Source organism: Hyposmocoma kahamanoa, unplaced genomic scaffold (genome assembly GCF_003589595.1).
Source record: "Hyposmocoma kahamanoa isolate Upper Pololo Valley unplaced genomic scaffold, ASM358959v1 100021, whole genome shotgun sequence".
Classification (NCBI taxonomy): Eukaryota; Metazoa; Arthropoda; class Insecta; order Lepidoptera; family Cosmopterigidae; genus Hyposmocoma; species Hyposmocoma kahamanoa.
The window spans coordinates 12,262,707-12,287,163 of record NW_020653200.1 but is presented as its reverse complement, the minus strand read 5'-3'; the positions used below and the strand labels follow the sequence as shown (position 1 = coordinate 12,287,163).

Here is a 24,457-nt window from a genome sequence, read left to right as displayed (position 1 = left end):
GGTCACGTAGGCCACTTCAATAGGTTTCGACTGTTTGTTGTTTTCGCACCGCGCCGCGCCGCTCCGCGTTCGGGTCTAGATCGCTTACGCAGGACGTCGCGTTACGCAGGACGTCGCGTAAGAGCGGAATCCACGTTGCCGCCCCGCGCAGCGACCGCATGCGTCTAACTGTTATGGCAAAATACGCTCTATTTGTTTAGCTGTTATGTTTTAACTTAAATGAGTGTCCCGGACACGCGGGCACGGCTGGCTTGAACTTGGTCGACGTGGCGGCCCGCGCGGCGACTGTCGAAGGCCGAACAGTAAAAATTTCGAATGGTGATACTGCAATCCATCTAATTGTCATGGCTATTTTTATAAATAATTTAATTTCTATTGCTACATATAAGCAGTAATGTGAACATTAAGTACCGTGTTTCGGTTTTTAAATGGTGGTGTGCTGGTGAAATGAGACTTGTTAACTTATGTTAGCCAGCTTATGTAGCCAGTGTCGCTCAGAACTTAGATTTGAAGCTCTGAGTGGCACTGCAACTGTTATGGACAGGCGTGTCTCTTACGGCCAGGCGCACAACTTGTTCGTCCCGTCACTTACGTCATAAAAAAACTTAAATTGTAACATTCTTTATTTATCGAAGAAAAGTGTACAAAAAAGAAACATAAAATCTCGTATTATTTAATTTCTGACTTAGATACAATACTTTAGAGTGGTCTACAAGACCTACAAGTTTATTTTGGGTAAAGTTTTATAAAACCGTAGTTCTGTTTTACGAATAGTGTTATTGATTGAAAGTTTCTGACTGCAAAGAGTTGACCTTGAACACGGAGTTGACGCGAGAGAAGGGGTGACATCAGTCAGCGTGAGCAAGAGGCGGGTAGCAACTGTGATAATTAGTTTTAGAAAAATGTACATTTTTCTATATTATTCATCACGTATATTTTTTTTAGTAATAAGAAGGAATATTTTGAAACTGGCAACGCCGTATTTCGATTACTATAACTATAACGATAGTTATTCCTTCTTGTCCGTCACATTAGTATTTTTTTATACTCCTGTACTACAATTCTAATATGCAAATACAATACAATACAATTATAATTTAGTAGCAGTAGAGCTCCTTGTGAAAGAGTTCGTCCAGGGAAGTACTGCCACCTTACCTATTTCTACTGCCAAGTAGTAATGTCAGCATTACAGTGTTCCGGATTTGAAGGGTTTTTTTAAATAATAGTTTTACGGCACCGGAATAAATCCATCAAGCCAAATCTTCAACATTTATTTCCTTATCTTTTTAAATGGTGTAAAACTTTCTGGGTGCTGGTGAAATTACAGGCACATGAGACTTGTCAACTTATGTGTCAGGGTGACGGGCGCAGTGGCAGTGCTCCTTAGACCTTTGCGACTTAAAGCTGCGTTATTATTCTAAGCTTAAAGCTTTGAACGGCACTGCAACTGTTATGGACAGGCGTGTAGCTAACCATTAGGCGTATGACCTGTTCGTCCCGTCACTTGATATTATAAAAACAATAAAAAAGAATTTCATGAACTATATCACATAGGCGCTCTTTTTAGTTCTGAACCAAATTCTATTGTCTATGGCACTCGCTAGATCCGAAAAAAAGTGTTTACAAAAAAGAACGTTGTATTTTGTACTCGACTATAGGAACCCACATTATGCAACCACTACATACATATAATCTTAGAATAATAACGCATAGAAACCTAGCCCGCACACGCCAAGTGAGGCAAGTTAGAGGCTTCCCAGACGGGCTACACGAGCGGGCGGGCTGTCAGTGCTCAAGGTCAAATTGCACCGCAAACAGCTCCAAAATTTTTGCTAAAAATGACGAAATGTGCGGCAAATGTGTGTAAAAATAGAACAGGCAAACATCAAATAGACACTAACATCACATTCCACAAGGAAGTAACGCGTTTCAACTTGTATTTTTAAAATTAAAAATTAATTTCGTTGCAACAAGACACGGGGGTGCTCATTACGAATATAGTACTTATTTCTAAATCCAAGATGGCGAATACAATTTTTAAAAAAGTGCAATATGGGTACTCTTTTCGAGGTATTTGGGGATGCTCATTACGAATATGGCACTCATTTCTAAATCCAAGATGGCGGGCGCGATTTTTCGAATAATGGCAAGTTGGGTATCGTTTTCGAGATATTTGGGGGTGCTCATTGCGAATAAAGCACTTATTTGTAAATCCAAGATGGCGGACACGATTTTTCAAATACCTCGAAAATGAGACCCATATAGCATTTTTTTGAAAAATCGTGCCCGCCATCTTGGATTTAGAAATGAGTGCCATATTCGTAATGAGCACCCCCAAACAGCACGAAAATGATACCCATATTGCATTTATTTGAAAACTCGTGTCCGCCATCTTGGATTTAGAAATAAATGCTATATTTGTAATGAGCACCCCCAAATACCTTGAAAACGATACCCAACTTGCCATTATTCGAAAAATCGTGCCCGCCATCTTGGATTTAGAAATAAGTGCTATATTCGTAATGAGCACCCCCAAATACCTCGAAAATGATACCCTTTTGCATTTATTTGAAAACTCGTGTCCGCCATATTAGATTTAGAAATAAATGCTATATTTGTAATGAGCACCCCCAAATACCTTGAAAACGACACCCAACTTGCCATTATTCGAAAAATCGTGCCCGCCATCTTGGATTTAGAAATGAGTGCCATATTCGTAATGAGCATCCCCAAATACCTCGAAAAGGATACCCATATAGCATTTTTTGAAAAATCGTGTCCGCCATCTTGGATTTACAAATAAGTGCTATATTCGTTTTTCATCGACAAAACCGAGCATATCTGTAGGCACCTGATCGACATTGTCGATCGACAGTAACGATCGACAAAATCGAGCACATCTGTAGGCACCTGATCGACAATGTCGGGCAAATCTGTAGGCACCTTTAACTTAATGATGAATTAAGCAAGATACAATTTCCCCACTTTTGAGGGAAATGTTATTCCATGGCATCATTATTTGTATATTTGTGTGCGTGCCGACGAGCGTAGTTACAAGTTGCTTACGCGTACATGAATTTGGTTTTTGCCCCACTTGTGACCGTTCGTTTGATATGAAACTATCATTCTATGCGTTATTATTCTAAGCATATAATACTATATATATATATATGCTTTTTGTAGCGAACCTAAACCGTAGCTTTGCTATCTTTTTTGTATTATTAATTATTTTTTTCATATTTGTACTCAAATGTAAAATTGGATTTTACTCGTTTTCAGCGCCCTTTTGTGAAATATTTTATTATTCTAGCATTGTTTTCCAGTTGTCTTCATATTTTTGTCAATTATGTGGCTTGTTTAATAAACTATTAAGTGAAGTCGTAAACTGACGCCGATATCCTTGCTATTGTTACTTACTCCGCTCCATCCATAGGGCAAAAATCCCTTATGCTCGGTCCAGTTGGTGATGTCCACGTAAAAAAGGCCGGCAGTCATGATGAACACCCAGATGCTGAGGTTGATAGCATTTAGCACGTTGTTGAAGAACAGGGACTTCTTCACTCCAGCGACCAGGACCAGCATCATTAGGAGAGTGATTCCAAAAGCCAGGAAGTCAGGTGGTTTACCTATTTGCAAAGAAAAATGGCTATTAAAAAAAAATAAAACTAAACAGAGACTATAATTTTAAAGAATATTGCATAATTTAACGATTTTTTGTTAATTATGTAAGGTCTTACTTAGTTTTAAAAACAATCAGTCATTGTCGATAATTGTGTAGTATTACCTAAGTCTAGGAGTATTCAACGCAGCTCTTGTATAACCACTATAAATGTTTTATTAATTTATTTATTACATTCGTTAACAGAAATACACTATTAAACATAGACATAAAATAACACAACAGAAATTACTCGAGTGTAAACAAAATAGTAGGCAAATACAGCATGCATATACAACATAGTATCAGAAGCGTTTACTGTGCGTTATATTACAGACAAACAAATGTGTTGCTAGATCAAATGGTTTCGGTATTTAGAATTAAATAACAGCTTATAAAATACATATAATGAGCCCAAGGATATTGTTTAAAACATGTGGTAATTCGTTACATGATAAGATCTACTTTACCCGATCATAAAAAATATCGAAAACAGGCTAAAATAAAAGTGTAAGATGAAGTACTTAAGAATAAAATATCTAACTTTGCGCATAATTTTGAAACGGACAGATTTCTCTTTTATTACTACAGAGAACCTGGAAAATTTTGGTTTTCAATTGAAGCTCTATAGTTATTAAATTACATTTATACCATAATTTGAAAATTTTCTAGCGGGTAAACGACATGCCGTGCCGCCCGTTGTCCCATTAGTCGTCATCGGGCGCTTGTCGACGTTGGATCTGCGTCAAATTTTCTCCGCCTGTTTTTGTTTTATTCATATTATTTGTCAGCGCACGGGTTACGGGACGCGAGGGGCGGTCCGCCACACCTCACTATACTAAACTTTTAAATTTATTTAAGTAATGAGAGCGGAAGAAAATTTACAATCAGATGACCTATGTTTTATTATATTTTATGTTTTATGTAATTTATTGTACTCTCGACAAATTCGGTTCAAAATAGCATTAGAGCCATCATTAGTTTTGAACCGTTTCGATAATTACTTGGCCTGGCGACGCGATGTGGAATAGAAAACTGAAGTCGCAGTAAAAGTTCAGGGCAATCAATTTGCCCCGAAATCAAACGATATAGAAAAATTTGATCGGCAATGTTGAACATTTGGAAAGCATTTAGTCTGTACTCGTATCCTTTCAATAAGTGCCGTTTGTGGACCGTGAGGAAAGAGAGAAATCGCTTTTGGACGCTGTCCCTGTCTATGCGATATAGAGATTATGATTTTGGTACAAAGGGTTTGAAATGGGAGATGCATATTCCAAATTAGTACGAACTAGGGCATACTAAATAATTATCAACGTAGTGATACTTTTAAAGGACAATTCCTCCACACGAAGGTCAACATCCTGAGAGATTCATTGATGATATTGTCGAAGTGATAATTAAACGAAAGCGAGCTTTCAAATATGGCTCCTAAGTCTCTGATATGGTTGACATCATCCGAATAGCTACATCAATGAAGTATGACGTGGGAAATCGATGCCTTACTTTAAAGAGTTATTTGAGTTACTTACTTTATCCAGGAGATGGCCAAACTTTCTATTTATTTTAAATTTCTTATCAAGGGTGTAAATTTGGATGCATTACTTTGGCATAGGTAAAAGTCAGTGTGTGAATATGAAGGAATTGTGTTGTGAAATCAGTTTGCAAAACTTGTATATACAACCCATTTTTTGCATTTCAATAACTTGGTGCTTTAAGATACGAGATTGAGAAAGTAAGGCGACGAAATAAAACTTTTTTGGTAAATTTCTTTTTGATATTTAAAGATAATTTGTTATATGTATATAAGGCTAAAGTGTCTGTATTATTTAGTATTCATAATATCAAGCATTACGAAGCCCGTATAGAAAAGCGTGAAATATTTTTTTTTTCGGAGGTCGCATTATTGGCAGGATTAAGGACAAGGAAATTCCCTTACGGCCGTCATCGTAATTGTACGTTCTAACCAGTTTCAAATGAGGAAATTTTCTTCTTTATAGTTAAATTAAACGATTAAATTAGTTTCGTCGCAATAACTTTTATCATTTATTCACTCACGTCACTAAGCCACGTGCTGCACATGAATACAAATAACTGTCCTTATTTACTTTTTATCCATTGCCACAATTGAAACAAGGTTATCAATTTAAAATGGAGTCGAAACCCTTGGCCCGTGGGGTCCGGTGCCCTTTATCTGTACAAAATTTTATTCCAATAATTAATAGACTCTCTGGGAAACCCAAGAGCCGGCAGGGACCTTGCCCAACGCATTAGCATAGCCATACAAAGTGGGAACGCTGCCAGCATCTTGGGCACCTTGCCGCGGGGACTAAATTTTATTCACATAATTTAATTCTAGTTTTAATTTCTAGTATTTAAGCATATAAGCTTTTATTGTACCTTACCTGTATATTATGAAATAAAATATACAGCGTGTCCCAAAATTCAACGATAAGCGGGCGCTGGAGGGTGGACCTGCGCATAACTAATTGAGGAAAAATAAGAAAAAAATCCATCTATCTCATTTTTTTTTTCAATTACGATAAAAAAATTGTTATTCTTCGAAAATTTACTCCCTTAATGATATTTTGAATCACCACGACCACATTTTTTCAGATATTTCTGATGTTTTTATTTTAACGGCCACCTAAGTAGTACTGCTGTCTACCACAACTCTTAAATTCCCAGAACGAATGCCTGCAATTTTACAAAAAAATCCATCAAAATATTTTTTTTTCCTTGAAATTTAGAAATATTTTTACCTGCAGTCGACTTTCACTCATCGTTTTGTAAAAAAAAGTACGGACACCACTGCGGCAAGTATTTTTAAAAATTGACGCAACTAACCAAGATTCCAAAATGGTATAATACTTTAAGAGAACTAGGCGCAAAAAAATATTGGTACCATTTCTAAGAAAGACTAAATTTCTTGATTATTGTTCTTATTCATAATAATCACTTTCACCATGTGCCGAAACAAGATTATTTGATGCAATTTCTTGGAATTTCAATGGCACATGTGCGTCGATACAATTTAGAAATTAGAGAGAGAAAGATAGCGAGAGATATACGTTAGAAAGAGATAGATAGATGCCCTTTGTTGAATAACAATAAAGCAGGTACTTAAAAAAAATGTTGCAAAAAATATTCGTACCATTTTTAAGAAAGACTAAAATTCTAAATTATTGTTCTTATTTATAGTAATCACTTTTACTATTTGCCGAAAATAGGTTTTTGTTGCTGAAAAATGTTGAATAAATCAAAACAAATGGTATTTCTTCATTTAATTTATTTATTGCAAAATTAACATTATAGTAAATGTTCAAATTGTTTGCCACTAGCATTAATACATGCACGACATCGCCTTAAAAATGATCGTTTTATCTGTCGTGCATATCTTCTACCGTTGATATGAGCCGCAGCTTGATTGACTTTTTGCCGAAGCTCGTCCAATGTTGTGATGGGTTTTGCGTAAATCCTGTCTTTGAGACAACCCCATTAGAAGAAATCCAGGGGGTTTAGGTCGGGTGAACGGGGTGGCCATAAGATAGGACCAAGTCGCCCGATCCAACGCCCAGGATATTCTTGGTTTAAGTATTCTCGCACAGGACGGGCGTAGTGAGCTGGGCAACCATCATTTTGAAACCACATGTTTTGTACATCACTTAAGGGGATGTCTTCTAATAATTCTTGCAAATCATTTTGTAAAAAGTTCAAATAACTATCACCATCTAAGTTTCCTTGTAACTCAAAGGGCCCAATCACTTTTCCATTTAATATGCCTGTCCATAGGTTAACCTTGAATGGATATTGGGATTTGTCTTGTCTCATCAGGTGCGGATTTTCATTGCTCCAACTATGTAAATTGTGAAGATTTAAATAACCATCTTTCTTGCAGGTTGTTTCGTCCGACCATAGAACTTTGTCTAGGAACTGGGGATCTTCCCGGTGTTTTTGCAGCATCACACTGCAAAATGCGATCCGTAGTGGATAGTCCCGAGGCAATAACGTCTGCACTCGCCTATACTGATATGGGTGGAGCTTGTGACGTTTCAGAATTCGATGTGCTGTACTTTTTGGGATTCCCGTAGCTGCTTCTATGGCACGTACTGAGGTAGTTGCATCAATGTTTATTTCATTGAGAACTTCTTCATCGCATTCCGATCCAGCGTTTCTTCTGGCAGATGGAAAATGACCCTCCGAAAACGCTCGATGTACATTCAAAAATACTCGATAATCCGGGTATCTTTCAGTGTTTGGGTACCTTTCTCGATACAATCTGCTGGCAGCGTTAGCATTGCACCGACATTCTCCATAAATGAGGTGCATGTTAGCGTATTCCACCGGTGTGTATGGTAGCGGCATGATAAACGATAATCAGTTCAAAATACGCCAAAACTCCAATTCACAGTCCAAAGTGATGCCAGGTCAATTTAGTTTGCAGATCACTTAAATCCAGTCCAATAAGCCAAGCCAAAAGTCGTTAGTACGAGAGCTACGTCAATTGATTACGGAAAGGTGCGCAGTAAACAAAGGAGCAGAGCGTACTGACTTGCTGAGCACCGGAACTTCTCTACCTGCGTTATTGCTATTCAACAAAGGACATCTATCTATCTCTTTCTAACGTATATTTCTCGGTATTTTTCTCTCTCTCTAATTTCTAAATTGTATCGACTACGCACACGTGCCATTGAAATTCCAAGAAATTGCAACACATAACCTTTTCTCGGCACATAGTAAAAGTGATTATTATGAACAAGAACAATAATCAAGAATTTTAATCTTTCTTAGAAATGGTAACAATATTTTTGGCGCCTAGTTTTATTAAAGTATTATACCATTTTGGAATCTTGGTTAGTTGCGTCAATTTTTAAAAAAAACTTGCCGCAATGGTGTCCATACTTTTTTTTTACAAAACGATGAGTGAAAGTCGACTGAAGGTAAAAATATTTCAAAATTTTAAGGAAAAAAAATATTTTGATGGATTTTTGTGTAAAACTGCAGGCATTCTAGGGTTTTTAAGAGTTGTGGTAGACAGCAGTACTACTTAGGTGGCCGTTAAAATTGAAACATCAGAAATATCTGAAAAAATGTGGTCGTGGTGATTCAAAATTAAGGGAGTAAATTTTCGAAGAATAACAATTTTTTTATCGTAATTGAAGAAAAAAATGAGATAGATTTTTTTTCTTATTTTTCCTCAATTAGTTATGCGCAGGTCCACCCTCCAGCGCCCGCTTATCGTTGAATGTTGAGTTGAATATTTCTATTTCTAATTAATATGTATTTCCAATAGATGGAGAGCAAATATTATTTGTTTATTGAGTGGAATAAAATTTCTTGTTAATTGATTTTAGAGTTAGTTCAAAGTTACCTACTCGGTTTTTCAGTTTTTTATCATATAATATATCTAGAATTAAACTTTAAATTACCATAGCCTAGGAAAGAAAAAATCCAGGAAAGTTCGATTACGACATCTGGTACAGGCATTCTGTACTATGACATCTGGTACCGCATTTGACATGCGGTATATTTAATATATAAATTAGTTAAAGGCATTGACTTACAAATAAACGGACGACGGGTCTAATACAAAAACCACGAAAAAATGTCCCAAGTCAACCTATTCGAAATTTAAATTGTAATGTCATCGCAGTATCGCGCTGTCAGTGGAACAAATGAAGACTAAAGCGGAGTTTGGCGCTCTGTATACGATTTTAGCGCCTTACAAGTGCGGACACTTTTTAGCGCGGACCCGTTGTCCATATAATTGTAAGTCTATGGTTAAAGGCCAAGAAAATGATTGAGACGCAATGTCAACTTCGGACAATGTAAAAAAAATCTTAATAAGGGCGTGTGTAGTTCCAAATTAAAAACCTCTGACCTAACTTTGAAAACACGAGGGCTTAGCATTCTACCTTTTTTCGTGTACATAGGGCGCACTATAAGTTTCCGGAACTGGCCACTAACATAAACAGTATTTAAAAAGTAATTACAACATTTGGAAATGGATCTCTTTGGAAGTAGAATACAGTTTGTTTCATCTGATTGTCACTTATTTTTACGTTGTGGCGTCATTTTAGAAATTTGGTTGTGTGAAATTTTCGTAGTCCTATTTTCTACGATTTTAAGTGTAATGTAACAGCTCAGCGGAGCTTCGCTCGGCTTCAATCTGCTTTTGGCGATGAAGCACCATGCAAGACGACTATCTATAGCTGGTTTGTAGAATTCAAACGCGGTAGTGTGAATCTCAGTGACGGATTTCGTGATGGTCGCTCGTCCGCTGCTGTGAACAACACAAACATCGATGCTGTGCGCCGTATGATCAAAACAGACAGGCATGTGACATACCATGACATTCAGGCACCTTTAGGCATAGCAAATACAATCAATACTACACAAACATTTGGGCGTGAAAAAGCTGTGCTCTCGGTGGATCCCACACAATTTGACTGAGGCTCAAAAAACGGATCGCGTCACTTGGTGCAATGCCATGCTTACCAGATTCAACGAAGGGGCGTCAAATTTGGTGTGGGATATAGTAACAGGTGACGAAACATGGATTTGGAAAAAAAACAACAGTAAATTAATAATAATTGTCTTAACTTTCATACTCTCATCATGGCATGTTCACCTGTAATTGGTTAAGCATTTTAACTGTAACACCCTATCGAATGTGTATAAAATGTTGTTGTAACCGAATGTATTAAGCGTTGGTGAATTTAAATAAATAAATTTATAGCTACGAGCCCAAAACAAAGCTGCAATCGAGCGTATGGGTCTTTCGAGATGAGCCGAAACCAACCAAAGTGGCGCGCGTGCAAAGTACCTCTAAGCGGATGATTGCTCTTTTATTAATAAAACTGGACACGTGGTTACTGTTGCTTTGGAGAATTGTTGTACCGTGAATAGTGATTCGTACACGACCATTTGATTGCCGGAAGTTATTGACAAACTCCGTAAAAAACCGTAAACGCTGTATCATCTTGCACCACGGTAATGCCAGTTCTCTCTCGGCCAGACAGACAAATGATTTTTTGAAGGTGAACAACGTTGATCTTATAAGCCATCCCGCGTCACAGAAAAAAAGGATTTCTACTAATAAGAAAGAGCAATTTCTCAAAATATTTGCTAATTCTGAAAAAATATTTATTAAAAGTAATAAAATATTGTCACTACAAAAATACTGCTTATCTTTTTCTAATACAATTTTACTCTTAACTTTATTCTAACTTTGAGACAAATACGTTCACTTCAAGATTTTATTTCATTTCTAATCAATTAATTGGACATTACTTATATCAAGAAATTTTTACCTCTTACATCAAATTTAAATAATCTTAAATGAATTCAATGGTGTATTTTAAGAAAATATATTCTTAAACAAAAAAAGAAGTAGTTTTCTATTCAGATTAATATTCTAAATTCTAGAGTATATTCTTAAAGCAACATTTCGTTGCGTTTTCATAGTCAATCTTGTCGTGACATGTCGCCGAAGGCGCACGCGGTAACGATTACTTTTACTTGTGCTTGTAATCATAAAAATCATAACCAGTCATTTATCCAAAGAAACAATACGTAGTATCTCTAGTTTGTTAGGGTGTTCTTTATAGTCATAATTCAAGAAATTTGGTTACAGCATGAAATCAAACTATATACACTTGTAACAAGCATAACATGCAATTAGTTCCATCACGCCACTGCTAGATGGCATTAGATGTATTCTGAAACCCGCTATCGTTTTGTTAACTTCAATAGTATAAAGTCATCTCATATATTTGGAATTGTTAGTGCTTTCTGCCGCTGTAGCTTTTATACGGCACTGGATGGTCCTCAAGTATTTGAGAGGATTCCATATTTCCATCCTATTTCTGCTACTTTAAGGTTTGGCACTGTTGGGTCCATAACCCTGTAAATTTGTCCTTTTTGATATTAGAAAACATAAATCTTCAGTCAAATAATTAAGTACCTCTCAATTTTTCATTCTTTTTTTTTTCAAATCAAAATCGGACATTTCTAGTAACAAATAAATATTTTGTTGAATCTAGAGTGGCTTTGTGACTTGAAGTAAATTAATTTGCTCTTGGATTAAATATTTTTGTCTTGTAACGAAAATACACTTTTGAGACGTTTTTTACTATTATCAAGTAATTATTCTCTAGCGTCTATAGGGAGAGAATCGTTTTGTTGGATTTAATAAATTTGTCTTCATAAAAAGAATTTTGTCTTTTTCTAAGTAATCTGTTTTTACCGTGTACAGTCCCGACCTGGCACGTTGTGACTTTTATTTATTTCCGAAAATTAAGAACCTGTTACGCGGTCAACGATTTTCATCACCTGAAGAGGCTGTCGAAGAGTATGAAAAACATGCTTCAGAGATTATCACGGAGGAGAGGCATAAATGTTTTCAAAATTGGTTCATTCGTATGAAAAAGTGCATTAACGCTAACGGAGAATATTTTGAGAAACAATAATAAATTCTTTTCTGACCATTTATAGTATTTTTTTCTTATTCATTCCGGAAACTTATCGTTCTCGCGCCTCACGTATGAATTCTCAAATAATATTTATTTCATAAGTAAGCAAATTTCATTCGCAACGTCACGTTGATTAAATTCTACTACGTTTATTAAAAGTTAATTATTTGTAAGGCAGATTACCCTGAGAAGAATGAGTACGAAACTGTAGGAATTGCTCTTTGTAAATAAATATTTAAACGCAAGTACCATTTACAATATTTATTTCAACTATCACAGAGACAGCTTGTTAACGGGTCACTACTATGGATTTTTGTCATTCAAGTACACTGCATAATAATAAACTTTAGTGTAATTTTTTTTGTTTCACTATGGTTTTAAACTTCTTATTAGATATATACATTGCCTTTTAAATGAATTTGTGACGTTGTGAAGACGACTTCATTTTGTAGCTCGTATTAAGTAATGATAGGTTATCATTATTTAAAAAAAAATATTCTTTTTAACGTAAATTATATTTTCATAAGTATTTTGTGACCCTAGTGTAAGAATGTAATTTTTTTTTAAATTCTCTCAAAGACACTTTTCGGCCCAGATTGTAAATTGCTCTAACCGCACCTTTTTACAGGCCAAAGATTCTAATATTAAAATCACTATCCAATACTCGGGCCAAAGTTAGCATTGCGCAGTGGCGAGTGTTCACTTTGACGAATTAACAGATTTGTACCGAAATCCGATTACAGAGATCGCACTGTGCTGTCATTTATAGGCTATATTTTATTAGATTTGTTTTCATAATATATGTAATCATACTGTTGGTTAAAATGGACAAAGAGTGTGATAAGATGAAAGATGTTCAAATGGTCTAGGATGATTCAGATAGCAGACAAGGATAATGAATGTGCTAAATGCAAAAGAAATTACCATAATTAAGAGCTCCCAAGTTGATTGGATACAGTGTGCGCGGTTCCATAATCGGAATCAAGAACCATGTACTCAAAATCCTGACATTTGCGATAGTTGTCTTATGTGAAGATCTTATTTTTTTATTAGTCCGTTTGTTACCTAGACTAATTATTATGTATGTTATATACTTTTTTGTTTTACCTCAGAGCCTATTGAAGTTCAATTTAGCGACCCCGTGGTCTAAATTACAGAACCCGAGCGGTTAATTGGAACAAAGCTCGGATCACACATTTTGTTCATATTTTAGATGACTATAATAATTTATGTCAATTAATGCTTCCTAAATGCTTTCCAAAGTTAATAATTTTTCTTTCATAACGTTTGTAAAAATCTGAAAAATATATTATTATAATTATTTAAAAAGCGTTTCAAAAAAAATGGGTCAAATTAACAGACATTCCCCTATGTAAGTACGTACATATCCATGTGAGCGTGTTCATCTGTTGCATCACACATATTTACTTAAGGGATTTCGATGGGCGATGATTCGTTGGATTTGTCCTAATGATTCACGTTGCAATATTGTGATGAAAAAAAAAAAAACAAAAAGAATATGGCGTCAAAAATAAAGATCACCGGATTCGGTCGTTACAGTTATGGAATTAAATGTTTTGAACACCAATTAAAAAAACACATGTGGCAGCAAAGTATGACGTAGTATTTTCTTTTTTAATGATGTTTCGGCCTCGTTTGGTCCTTTGTCGCCTCCTGTGAAAGTATATTCTTCATTAGGTATCAATCCCTCATGCGAATTTATGACGTCTCATGTGTATGTGTTGATAATGATGCTGGGTATATATCTCCTCAAGAGGAAGAGTATGTGGTCGCAACTTTTTAAAATAAATTGCGTTCTAGGTACAGTAATCTGTTATCGTCATCCTTACTCCAAACTAACCGAGACTCACCGAATTGAATAATTTAGTGGCGACGTAACGTATTAAAAATTTTGATTTAACCTCGATAGCTCGTGAAGAGCTGCGGGAAGGGTGAGCTCGCAAGTGAAAGCGATCGTGCTTATATTAACCTTCAGATCCATTATCTCCAGCTCGTTATTCATATATTTCATTTTTTATATATTTTATTTTCACATGCACTAAATACTTGCAACCATAACTAATGTCGCCACGATTTTCTTGCGGTTCACAGCTTTATTTGATTAAGAGTTAAAGCCGGCGGAGTCGCGGATAGTTTAGACATCGCAAAAAAAAGCGAATACAGTACTTTCTTTTCTCCTTTTTTCTTGGCTTTTCGCTGTTAGCGTTTCAGCCACTCACAAGGTTTTGACTCGTTTTTAAAACGTATAATAACCATTGACTTACAATTATAAGTCAATGATAATAACATAAAAATGAAATTTGGAAACGGGAATAGGAAGGTAGAGAATTCGGTTCAAACCTTAAACTATGGAAACTTGGAAAAAAAAGTCTATGAGTTCAAACCTTAGATTATGGAAACCAAAGGATCGGGAGGAGGAAGAATCGGGAGGTGTAAATAAGTGGGTAGTTCATAAATAAAATCAATGAGTTGGGCCGTCTGAGGCCATCGTAATTCGCTTCACTGACTCACTCAATGTTGCCAATCACTTTTCAATTCGCGAAGTTGCATCTTGAATTTTACGTTGCGGATATTAAGACGAGTCACCGCAGGAGGAGCGGGAAAAACTGTTTTGATCTATCAAATTTCTTAGTTATTCACTATTAAATAACGGTCTTACTAAATATGTTTATACGATACGCCTAAGTATATTGTCTAAAGAATGTGCTTATTCGTTTCACGATAGGATGTTCTTTACCCGATTATATAAAATCCCGAAAACTGGCTGAAAAAGGTATAAAACGAATTATTTAAGAATAAAATATTTAATCTTGCACATAATTTTTAAATGGAGATGTTTCTCTTTTATTACTCTACAAAGAACTTGATACATTTTCGTTTTCAACTGAAGCTCAATAGTTATTAAATTCCATTTATCCCAAAATTTGCAAATTTCCCAGAGGTTTAATGATAAGTCGCGTTGCTGCCACGTCAGTCGCCATCGGGTGCTTGTGGACGTCGGATCTGTGTGAAATTTTCTCCGCATGTTTTTATTTCTTTAATTAATTGTCTCCGCCTCACACCTCACCTCCTAAAATGCAGGTTCGTGTTGAAATACCTAGCCTTAAAAACCTTTTATTTGTACCCGTTTTCACAAAGATATTTTTGTAACAGACTTTAAAGTGCCATAAATGTAAAGGTGTCAGTGTATTGGTACAAAATTTTCCAACGTGATATACGTTCATTTTCTTTTATACTCGAGGATTACCGGGAACATTAAAATTTAAATTCAATTTCAAGTTAGTCTTATAACTTTGTTTGTACTTTCTATTATTTGCGATAGATACACTTTGAAGAACAAAATATTACACAATAGACTGTATTTTGAGTCTATTTTAATTAGATACTCCGTGTTGTAAATATATAATTCATAGAAATAAATTTAGGTAGATAATTGAAATTGAATTTTCGTTTTGATATTAGACTGATTTAGTTTCCGAAATTTTGAGAAACGGTGGGGAATTGAGTTGTTTATAAAGTTTTAGAACCTCGTCAAAAATCACAGTGTTTATTTCGAAAATATCTTAGTATTATAAAACGTAGTTCGTGAGATGTGCCTTCATTTCTCAATCGATATTAAGGATGGTTCGGAAATGCGAGCAAAATGGTTTCAAATTGCCCTCACTCGAACGATAATAGATGCTCTGCTCGTTGTTTCATATACTTAGAGCTCTAGGTACGCTATTCTCCAAACTAGCTGTTTGAATTTCGTACTCTCTAGACTGTGGTTTATTTGGGAAATGCTCGCTTGTAATTAAGTGGTTGTAGTGAGATTTCGAGTTTTCTCTACTTCACATACTAACATTACTTCTCGTCTCTCTGCTCCTGTTTATTCCTTGTCATTTGTTTGAGAAAACTGCTTGTAAGAGAAGTTTGACAAAAAACTTTTTTTTTTCTGGGTACACACGATTTAATAAACAAGAAGCCATTTGACAATGTGGATCAGTTAAAAACGTATTGTGGCGTATTATTTCGAATGTTCATTATATTTAAAAAATCTACGAACAGCGAACTTATCAAAAGAATAAGACTTTGCATACAACATAGATCACATTTTGAACATTTGATAAATCAAATGTAAATATCGTAGATAGTTTGGCAGTTACAAGTATGTTTCTTTTTTAATAAATTATAATGAACAAAGTCTCATCGTGGACGGTCGCTGGGATTTCGAGGAGCACTTCCGGCGCCTGGTTCCCCGGATCGATAGGGTGACAGGTGCATTGCACCGGTTGCTGCCCAACCTGGGGGGCATCTCCGCCTCCTGCGCCTCCGCCTGGCGGATCCTTTCAGCGGGAGTTCGCCGTTCATACGGTGGGATGGTGCGATCCGTGGCCCTGTATGGGGCACCTGTCTGGCACATCGACTGACTGGAGTGCGGCGTTGCACAGCCATGCTCAGTGGCGTGCAGCGCCGCATGGCTATAAGGATCGCACGAGGATACCGCACCGTAATCTTTGACGCGGCGACTGTCCTGGCGCGGTTTCCCACGCTGGACATTCTGGTGGAGATGGATGCGCGTATTTATGCGCGCCTCCGCCGGGCCGAGGAAGCTGCGCCGCCGGAAGTGCGATGGCAGGAGCGCCGACGGGCGTTCGAGAAGTGGCGCGAGAGGCTGGAACAGCCATGGATCTCGCGCCAGTGCGCCGTCGGCGCGGTCCTGCCCAACCTCGAAGTCTGGTTGAGCCAGCGGAAGTGCGTCACCACGTTCCGGCTGACACAGATACTCACCGGGCACGGATGCTTCGGCGAGTATCTGAATCGGATCGGACGCAAGTCGACGACGCAGTGCCACCACTGTGGGAGGGACCAGGACTCCGCCCAGCACACGCTGGACGAGTGCCCCGCATGGTCCTCTGAGTGGAACATCCTGGTTGCCCGGATCGGGCGAGATCTTTCTCCGCCAGGCATACTAGCGGCTATGTTGGCGGATCAAGAGTCCCATGAGGCAGTGGTCTCCTTCTGTGAAGCGGTGAAGCTTCATAAGGAGGTCGCCGAGCGTGATCGGGAGAGGGCCGATCCCGCTCGGCGGCGGGATCAATAAAAATTTAATAAAATAAAAATAAAAATTAAAATTAATTCAATAAAAATTTAAAATACAGTGAATAGCAACATCTCTCGCCAGGGCTGGTAACTGTAAAGATATCTAACTGTGTGATAAAACTTTGATACATTTCTCATAGATGGCGCTACGATTGGTATAACGTCTGACACGGTAAGCTAGAAGCCGTCGGTTCGAATCCGACCGGATCGAAGGATTTTTTTTTGAGTGTTCGATCTTTGTAATAATAATTATAACAAACTAGTGGAATAATTTCACAAAAAATAACTGAATATCAATTCAATAAAAATTAAAAAAACTTATTTACTTACGAAAATTCTGCAATGCCCATAAGCACTAAATTTGGCCACCAATAGCGTGTTCATAGTGGCATCTTTAACACCTGCCTATTGTACTATTAAAACTGTATCAAAATTGTAGTTAAGTTGACAATAAATTGATATTATTGCATAATAAATGTTTTGTTCTAATATCAATCCGTAATATATATCATCAGTCATTTTTGTCGAGGATTGGTATCCTCGACAAAAATGACTGATGCAACGCAATATATCTTTAAATGCCTTTTATATTAATGAGCTAGTTGTAAATTACGTAAGTGTAAGGTTCGCCATAGAGCTGTCATGAACATGTATCGATTTAGAAATTCTCTATTGTTTTTATTTAAAAAAATGTACATTTGACCTCCACCTTACCTGATGGAAAGTGATGGTAAAGTTGACGATGGAGCGATAGTGAACAGGCATTATAAGTAAGACGAAAAGTCTAAAGTTATAGCATTCTGGGAACAAATCTGAAGGCAGGGAATTCCACTCTAATGTCGAACGCTATATAAATATGGAAGCGTAAAAGCATCGAGTGAATCTTGAATCTATCCGCAACATAGGGTTGGAACCCTAGCTTAGGTCTAGTCCCGAGATGATAGAAAGGGGACGGTGGTGGAATGATTTTATGCAATTCCGTCGTACACTCTCCGTGACATATCCTGTAGAATACTCTAAGTTCTAAGCTTTGCAGCTTCGCCTTTACTAAATCCGTGTCAAATTAAATGTTGTAAATCAAGTACACGTTTGAGTCTTTTGGTATGCCTACACCTTTCTGTTACACCATGTATATTTTGAGTAGTTAAATAAAGTCTTATCTAAGGTCGGTACAGAAAAAGTATCGAGTATTCAATTTACAAAAGTAATCCAAGTAGTCGTTTGCTAGGTTCTACTCGTTCTACTACTAGAGAGAAGATTAAATTAAAATCCGGATTCAAAACGCCCGCATGTGCACGGCTGCTCTTCTGGTGTCCATGACCTTGGACATAAAAATAAAACTGTAATTAGATCAATCTTGACGTACAGTTGCGAAGCTTGTGCACTGACCTTGAAAGAGGAAAACAAGTTGTTAGTGGCGGAAAGATAAATCTTGCGGAAAATTCTGTGACCGACTCAAAGGGGGTTGGGAGCTGGAGGGCAAGAAGAACCTTGAGATTGAGAATTTGATGTCTGGTCCCAGTATTGTAGGAGAAACTAAAGCTGCGAGACACGTGGCGAGAATGAAAGTCGATCGCGTTGCGGAGTGGGCTTATTTGAGACGACCGAGTGGACGCCGACCTGTCGGCCGTTCTACGTACCGTTGGAGTGATATTAAGAAAGACCTCGAGGCGTGCCAGAATCTGGTGTCGGAGGGCAAGACTCAGTTTGGGTCACTACGCCTTACTTACACTCCTTACTTACTTACGATGTAAGTAAGGTTCTACTAAGTACCTAATTAATGAATTCAAAGAACAGCTTTATTTATTGCAGCATTGGACCTAAAAAATTAACACGTTTTTTTAAGTATAATTTTATAGGCAGCACGGTGCGGTTCGGGATCGATCATTAATTCGCAACTGATGTCCCTGATACAGACGCTTTTTCCCTCCGGAATGGTTCCATGATTCGCAAAGGTAATTGTTATTGACATTCCTATATGGGGTCGGTGTAGAATGTTCTATTGAAGAAAAGAAATTTTGATTACCTACAATTACTCAGCACCACGTAGACTTAGAGGCAGGGATCTAAAGAGGAAAACGTTACAATCATTTTAGTGCGAGTAAACTTGAACACAAAAGATATTATTATTGATACAAAGATCAAACAAACACAAAGGAAAATTATTTCGATCCGTCTGGATTCGAAAGAATCTCTTGTTAATCGCTGGTAGCTGTAAAGGTACCGACTGAGTGAAGAATAAACCTTCATAGGTTTCTCACAGATGGCGCTACAGACCGATGGAGAAATTCGTGAGGTCTGCTGATTCGTTCCGTAGCTCAGTTGAGAAACAGGTACTGGTTCCATCCAGCCGTAGCGAAGGATTTTTTTTTGTTTTTATTCAATTTTTGTGTTTGGAGTATTTCAAAAAATATACGAATATCATTTCCATTCTTATTTTAAATAGAATTAAAAAAAAAGAAACATGTTATTCAATATAATCAATATCTTAAAATATACGTTAACACAATAAATTTACAATGTGCTTGCTTTTTTTATTATTTCCTATATTAAAACTATTTATTGGTACATCAAGTAAGTAATACATTGTAATATGAAGTTTTTTTAAAGATCTATTTACCACCACAAGAGAAATGAGGCGTCAAAAAGTTGTGGGAATTTAATTAGCGTTTTTACACTTATAGTAGATCTCATTTTTATAGGGTCTGTAAAACGAACCGTACCCGGGACAAGGTCCTATCTACACTCGCCATATTTTCTGGTATATTAAATGTAACAAGCGGTGGGAGCAATGGTTTGACCTACCGCTTCTCAAGCAGAGTTCGTAGGTTCGAATTCGGGCTCGCACCTCTGATCTTTTCGGAATTGATGTGCGAAATTGAATTTGAAATATTTTGAAAAGTTTCGGTGAAGGAAAAAAAACACCGGGATGAAGCTTGCACGTGGAAGAAAGTTCACAACCCTTGGAAAACGTGTGAAGTCCCCAACCCGTGTGGCGGTGGCGGACTATGGCCTAAACCCACTCCTGAGAAGAGACCCGTGCCCAGAAGTGGGATACTAAACTTTCATATGTCCTCCTGTTTGAATTTGTCAAAACGGGGAAACTTTTTCTTCGATTATAACAATGTTTCTGTATATTAAGCCATTTAAAAATAAAACTGCAAGTTATGTGTCCGAGAATATATTCACAAAATGTTCGTTAAAATCCGTACATTGTATTAGTACACCATTGTTGCTGTACTAATACAAAAAGTCGCCGTATGAAAAAATTACAAACAAACAAATAAAACACTAGTTCTTTACAATTAGCAAATCCAGTTATACTGAATTATGAGTAATATCACTTGGGCTACATAAAATATTACTCGCCGTTTTCATTTCTGGGTTTTTACATAATTATGTGAGGTTGTTAGTTACTTTCAGTGTAAATATATGGTTTCCTGAATTTCACCTAAAATTTACAACGCTTTTACTAGCTAAGTACACCAAGAGGAGTTTTGAAAAATGTTGTTTGTATTAGACTAAGTAAAGATAGGAAGACGCAGCGTGGGCGGGTTCGCATATGGTTGGGTTTGTGGGTGGTTACTAATAAGGTGGTGAAGGTTGCGGGAATCCGCTGGATGCAAGCAGCTCAAGACCGATCTTGTGGTCAACTTTGGGGGAGGCCTTTGTCTTGCAGTGGACTTGTTTCGGCTGATGATGTTGATGATGATAGGAAAATAAGGGGATATCTTATTCCCACTTTATCCTGGAATACGAGACTAGATTAAAAAACAAAGTTGCGACGGTCCTCGAAGCAGGCTCCTCTATATGTAGTGAGTGTATACGAGTGGTTATACACGGCGGCTTTTAGCAGCGATGCAAACGCGCTACATTTGCGATTTATAGGCGATTGCATCTATGCAATCGTCTATAAATCCCGAATTTAGCTATGCAATCGCGGGTTTGTATCCATGCAGTTGCGCGCTTGCATCGCTGTTTAAAATAGCGTGTGTGTGTAAAGGTACACGATTCGCGACTGCGTCGTTACTGCATCGCGTTTGCATCGCTGCTAAAAGTCACCGTGTGTAACCGCTCTTAGGGCTGGACCAGCAACCCAGAATCTAATAATCTTTTCTTCGAATTCAAATTCAAACTATTAATTCTAATGAAATTATAAAATGCATTTGCAATAACTCGTAAGAGTTAATTGAAAAATTCAAAACAAGCTGTCAGTTTCCTTGCCGTGTGACTTCTACAGACCTCTGCAGCATGGTTTATTCCTCAACATATTATTTGTTGTTCTGCTGGGCACAATTTCTAAAAAGAGGTTGAAAAGGTTGTGAATCGTCAAAAGGGAGCGACAATAATAGATTACACGGTCTACATGAATTTATTGTATACAATAAAATTGAAGAAAGAAAGAAAGGCTGTAACAATAAAAATAGTTTAAAAAAACAGATAAGTACAATATTAAAAGCACTCCCTACCTAAATACTACGAAACATGTGTGAGACAGTAAAGAACTTACCCCGAAAGGGCCGCATTTTTTACAAATATTAGTTAGGTTACTTGATTTTAAAGATATGAGATAGGTCACATGATTCAAATCGGAAACTGGTAAACGTATCAAAATTAGTGGTGAAGACGAGCAGGAGTGCTCGCTTCAGACAGATAATGACGACGGAACGAAACAAAGTGAGAATGACGAGACAAAGGAATTAAAGAACGAATCAAAATTTTAAAATAAGTGGCCAGGAACCAGAGCAAAGGCGATAAAATGACGGGATGACGACGAAAGAGGTCGTATCGTCACAAGGTTAATACGTAATATGCACCACTCTGGCTCACCCCGGATTGGAGACTTGACAATTTATTCAAGTCCGCCTTCTTCGCTGTGGACCTTTTCAACGGGCAGGTTTCATCATGATGTTTCTCTTCCCTGTTAGCGCGAGGTTACTTAATATCCGTAAATATACTAGGTTATGCACATTTGTGAATATTTTGTGTAAATTAAAGTCGTATGTTGATGCCGTAATCATCGTCAATAATGACATAATTTTCTAATCATAATGAAACAAATTAAATAAAGTATCACCTTAAATAATATTCAATTGCGTTTAAATATTATTTGCCTCGTCAATATGGAAATTTTCACTAATGAGTTTTTAGTACAGTAACTCACAAATTAAAGCAACCTGTTAAATAATCAACGTACAGTTTATTTAAAAATCAATACAAAGTCGTACGTATGTACCATAAAGATAGAAGTATAATAGACTGATTTTAACTTCGAAATCCAAACTTTATTTAAGTAACGAAACCAAAGGTGAAATATATAAAAACTTATGGATATTATGTTATATAAGGTGCTCACAAATTAAGTACAGATATATTTTACTTTTAGATTTTGTACTAACCACAGATATAAATGCCGATGTAACAAATATTGTATAGTTGAGTCAAATTTCTGTTCGGCATATAACGAAATCCCACCCTGCTTTCACTTTTACTGTCTGTACACAACGTACGGAATCCTAAAAATAACAATGGGCCTCTACTTTATGCCAAGAAAATTAATCCGCACCCACACCGGTGCTAAGCCAGATTCCTCTAATGTACTATCCTTGAGCCACGTAGCTGAGAATCAGAGAATAGAACGAAATAAAGTAGTGTACAAGGTGTAATATAGTAGTATGAAAGGTATTACCTGATGTCTCCCACACAGGGTGCGTTATTTTGTGTACCATCTTCTAATTAAACAACATATTGACTATTTAATTGAGATTTGGGGCCCAGCGGCAAAAGTAAATTTGAATCTAATACAAAGAGCACAAAACAATAAATCACCTCACAGGTATTAACAATATCTATAAAAAAAACCAGAAAATTGAACTGTTTTGAAATTTGAAAATGGATAAATAAATAAAAAAGGTACCAAGTACAGGAAAAGTAAATTTTATAAATGTAACAAACCATTCGGGTTGAAGTCTAACCGAAGAGTAAGACATAATCACTCATTAATTTTAATCGGATTTCAAACGTACGGACCGGTAACTCTATAGAGCACTTATGCAGGAGCCCTCCTGCACATGTCCATGTGTTTATACACATGACATACTATCCTAACTAATGACGCTCCCACTATATCAAAATGTCTAGATCAGTTACAAATTATACTACCCATTATAGTGCCTAAACTAGCATAAACCTAATATAAACAGAAATTTATAATGCTTAGGCGATTAACACACTGCACCGCGCTACCCGACGGAGCGCAGAGCTGCGTTTTTAACGAGGTACTAAAGTACCTCAGTTTGTATGGAAAAAACGCTAGGGATAAGCGCGGCGTACCGCAGGGTATGGCACGCACTCGCTCCGCACTAGTTGAGTTACGTGTGTAGTTGAAAAATTCATCTTCATATTTTCTTAATCTTTGTAATGAAGTTGAAATGACCCATTTATCGATGTGGTTCGTAAAAAGTTATGTATCCAATATCTTCGGTGTCTTTTTATTTGAGTAAACAAAAAGAAAATATATAATGCAGCGTCCTGAATTAGTTATTTTCTAACCGATTATTAACCGTTCTTGTCAAAGAAGGATCTCAGCTACATGTACAATCACTACGGCGATCAACTACGAAGTGAGTACTTTAAGTGGCACGGAGCCACTAGACCGCTGCCCCCGCGCAGATAATTCCGCGCGTTGACGCAGATATGCGTCTCCGCCACCGCGCGCGTGATTTCGCGTCCTGCGCTACGTCGCGTGGCGCGGTGCAGTGTGTTAATCGCCTTAGTGACATTAAGACGTTTCGTCAGCAGATCCGCAGGCATATCAGCCTCCGTAGCATGCCGCCGCGATAAAGCTATTACATTCACATTTAGCTGTCAAATTGGAGTGATAAACCGGCGTTTTAAAATTTGATCACAGTAATAGCGTACACCGTGATGGCATATTTTCGTTGTATCGCGAGCGCCGCGATACTGGCAGCAATAATGGCAGCAAAAGAATATCGCAGTGCCAGACATGGCCGCAAGGTCACCGCCGATTTTGAAACTTTTGACAGTTCTGCACAGTAATTTTATCAACGTAAAAATTGAGCGCGAGAAATGAGATAAAGAGAAATAATAAAAACAAACAAATTGAAATATATAAATTATTTGAAAAAGGCGAGGTGAATACTTTTAATGCAGTGCAATACATGAGAGTAATTAGAAATAATAAATAATAATATGTAAAATACGT

At 37.1% G+C, this 24,457-nt stretch overlaps 1 protein-coding gene across 1 annotated transcript in view; it reads right to left on the bottom strand.

Annotated features, from left to right (window-relative positions):
• Nucleotides 1-24,457, bottom strand: part of LOC113225821 (probable cationic amino acid transporter) — a 76,295-nt gene that overhangs the window by 41,661 nt on the left and 10,177 nt on the right. The window contains exon 3 of the mRNA XM_026458270.1: nt 3,418-3,626. Coding sequence (XP_026314055.1) covers nt 3,418-3,626 — 209 coding nt within the window. The remainder of the gene's footprint in view (nt 1-3,417; nt 3,627-24,457) is intronic.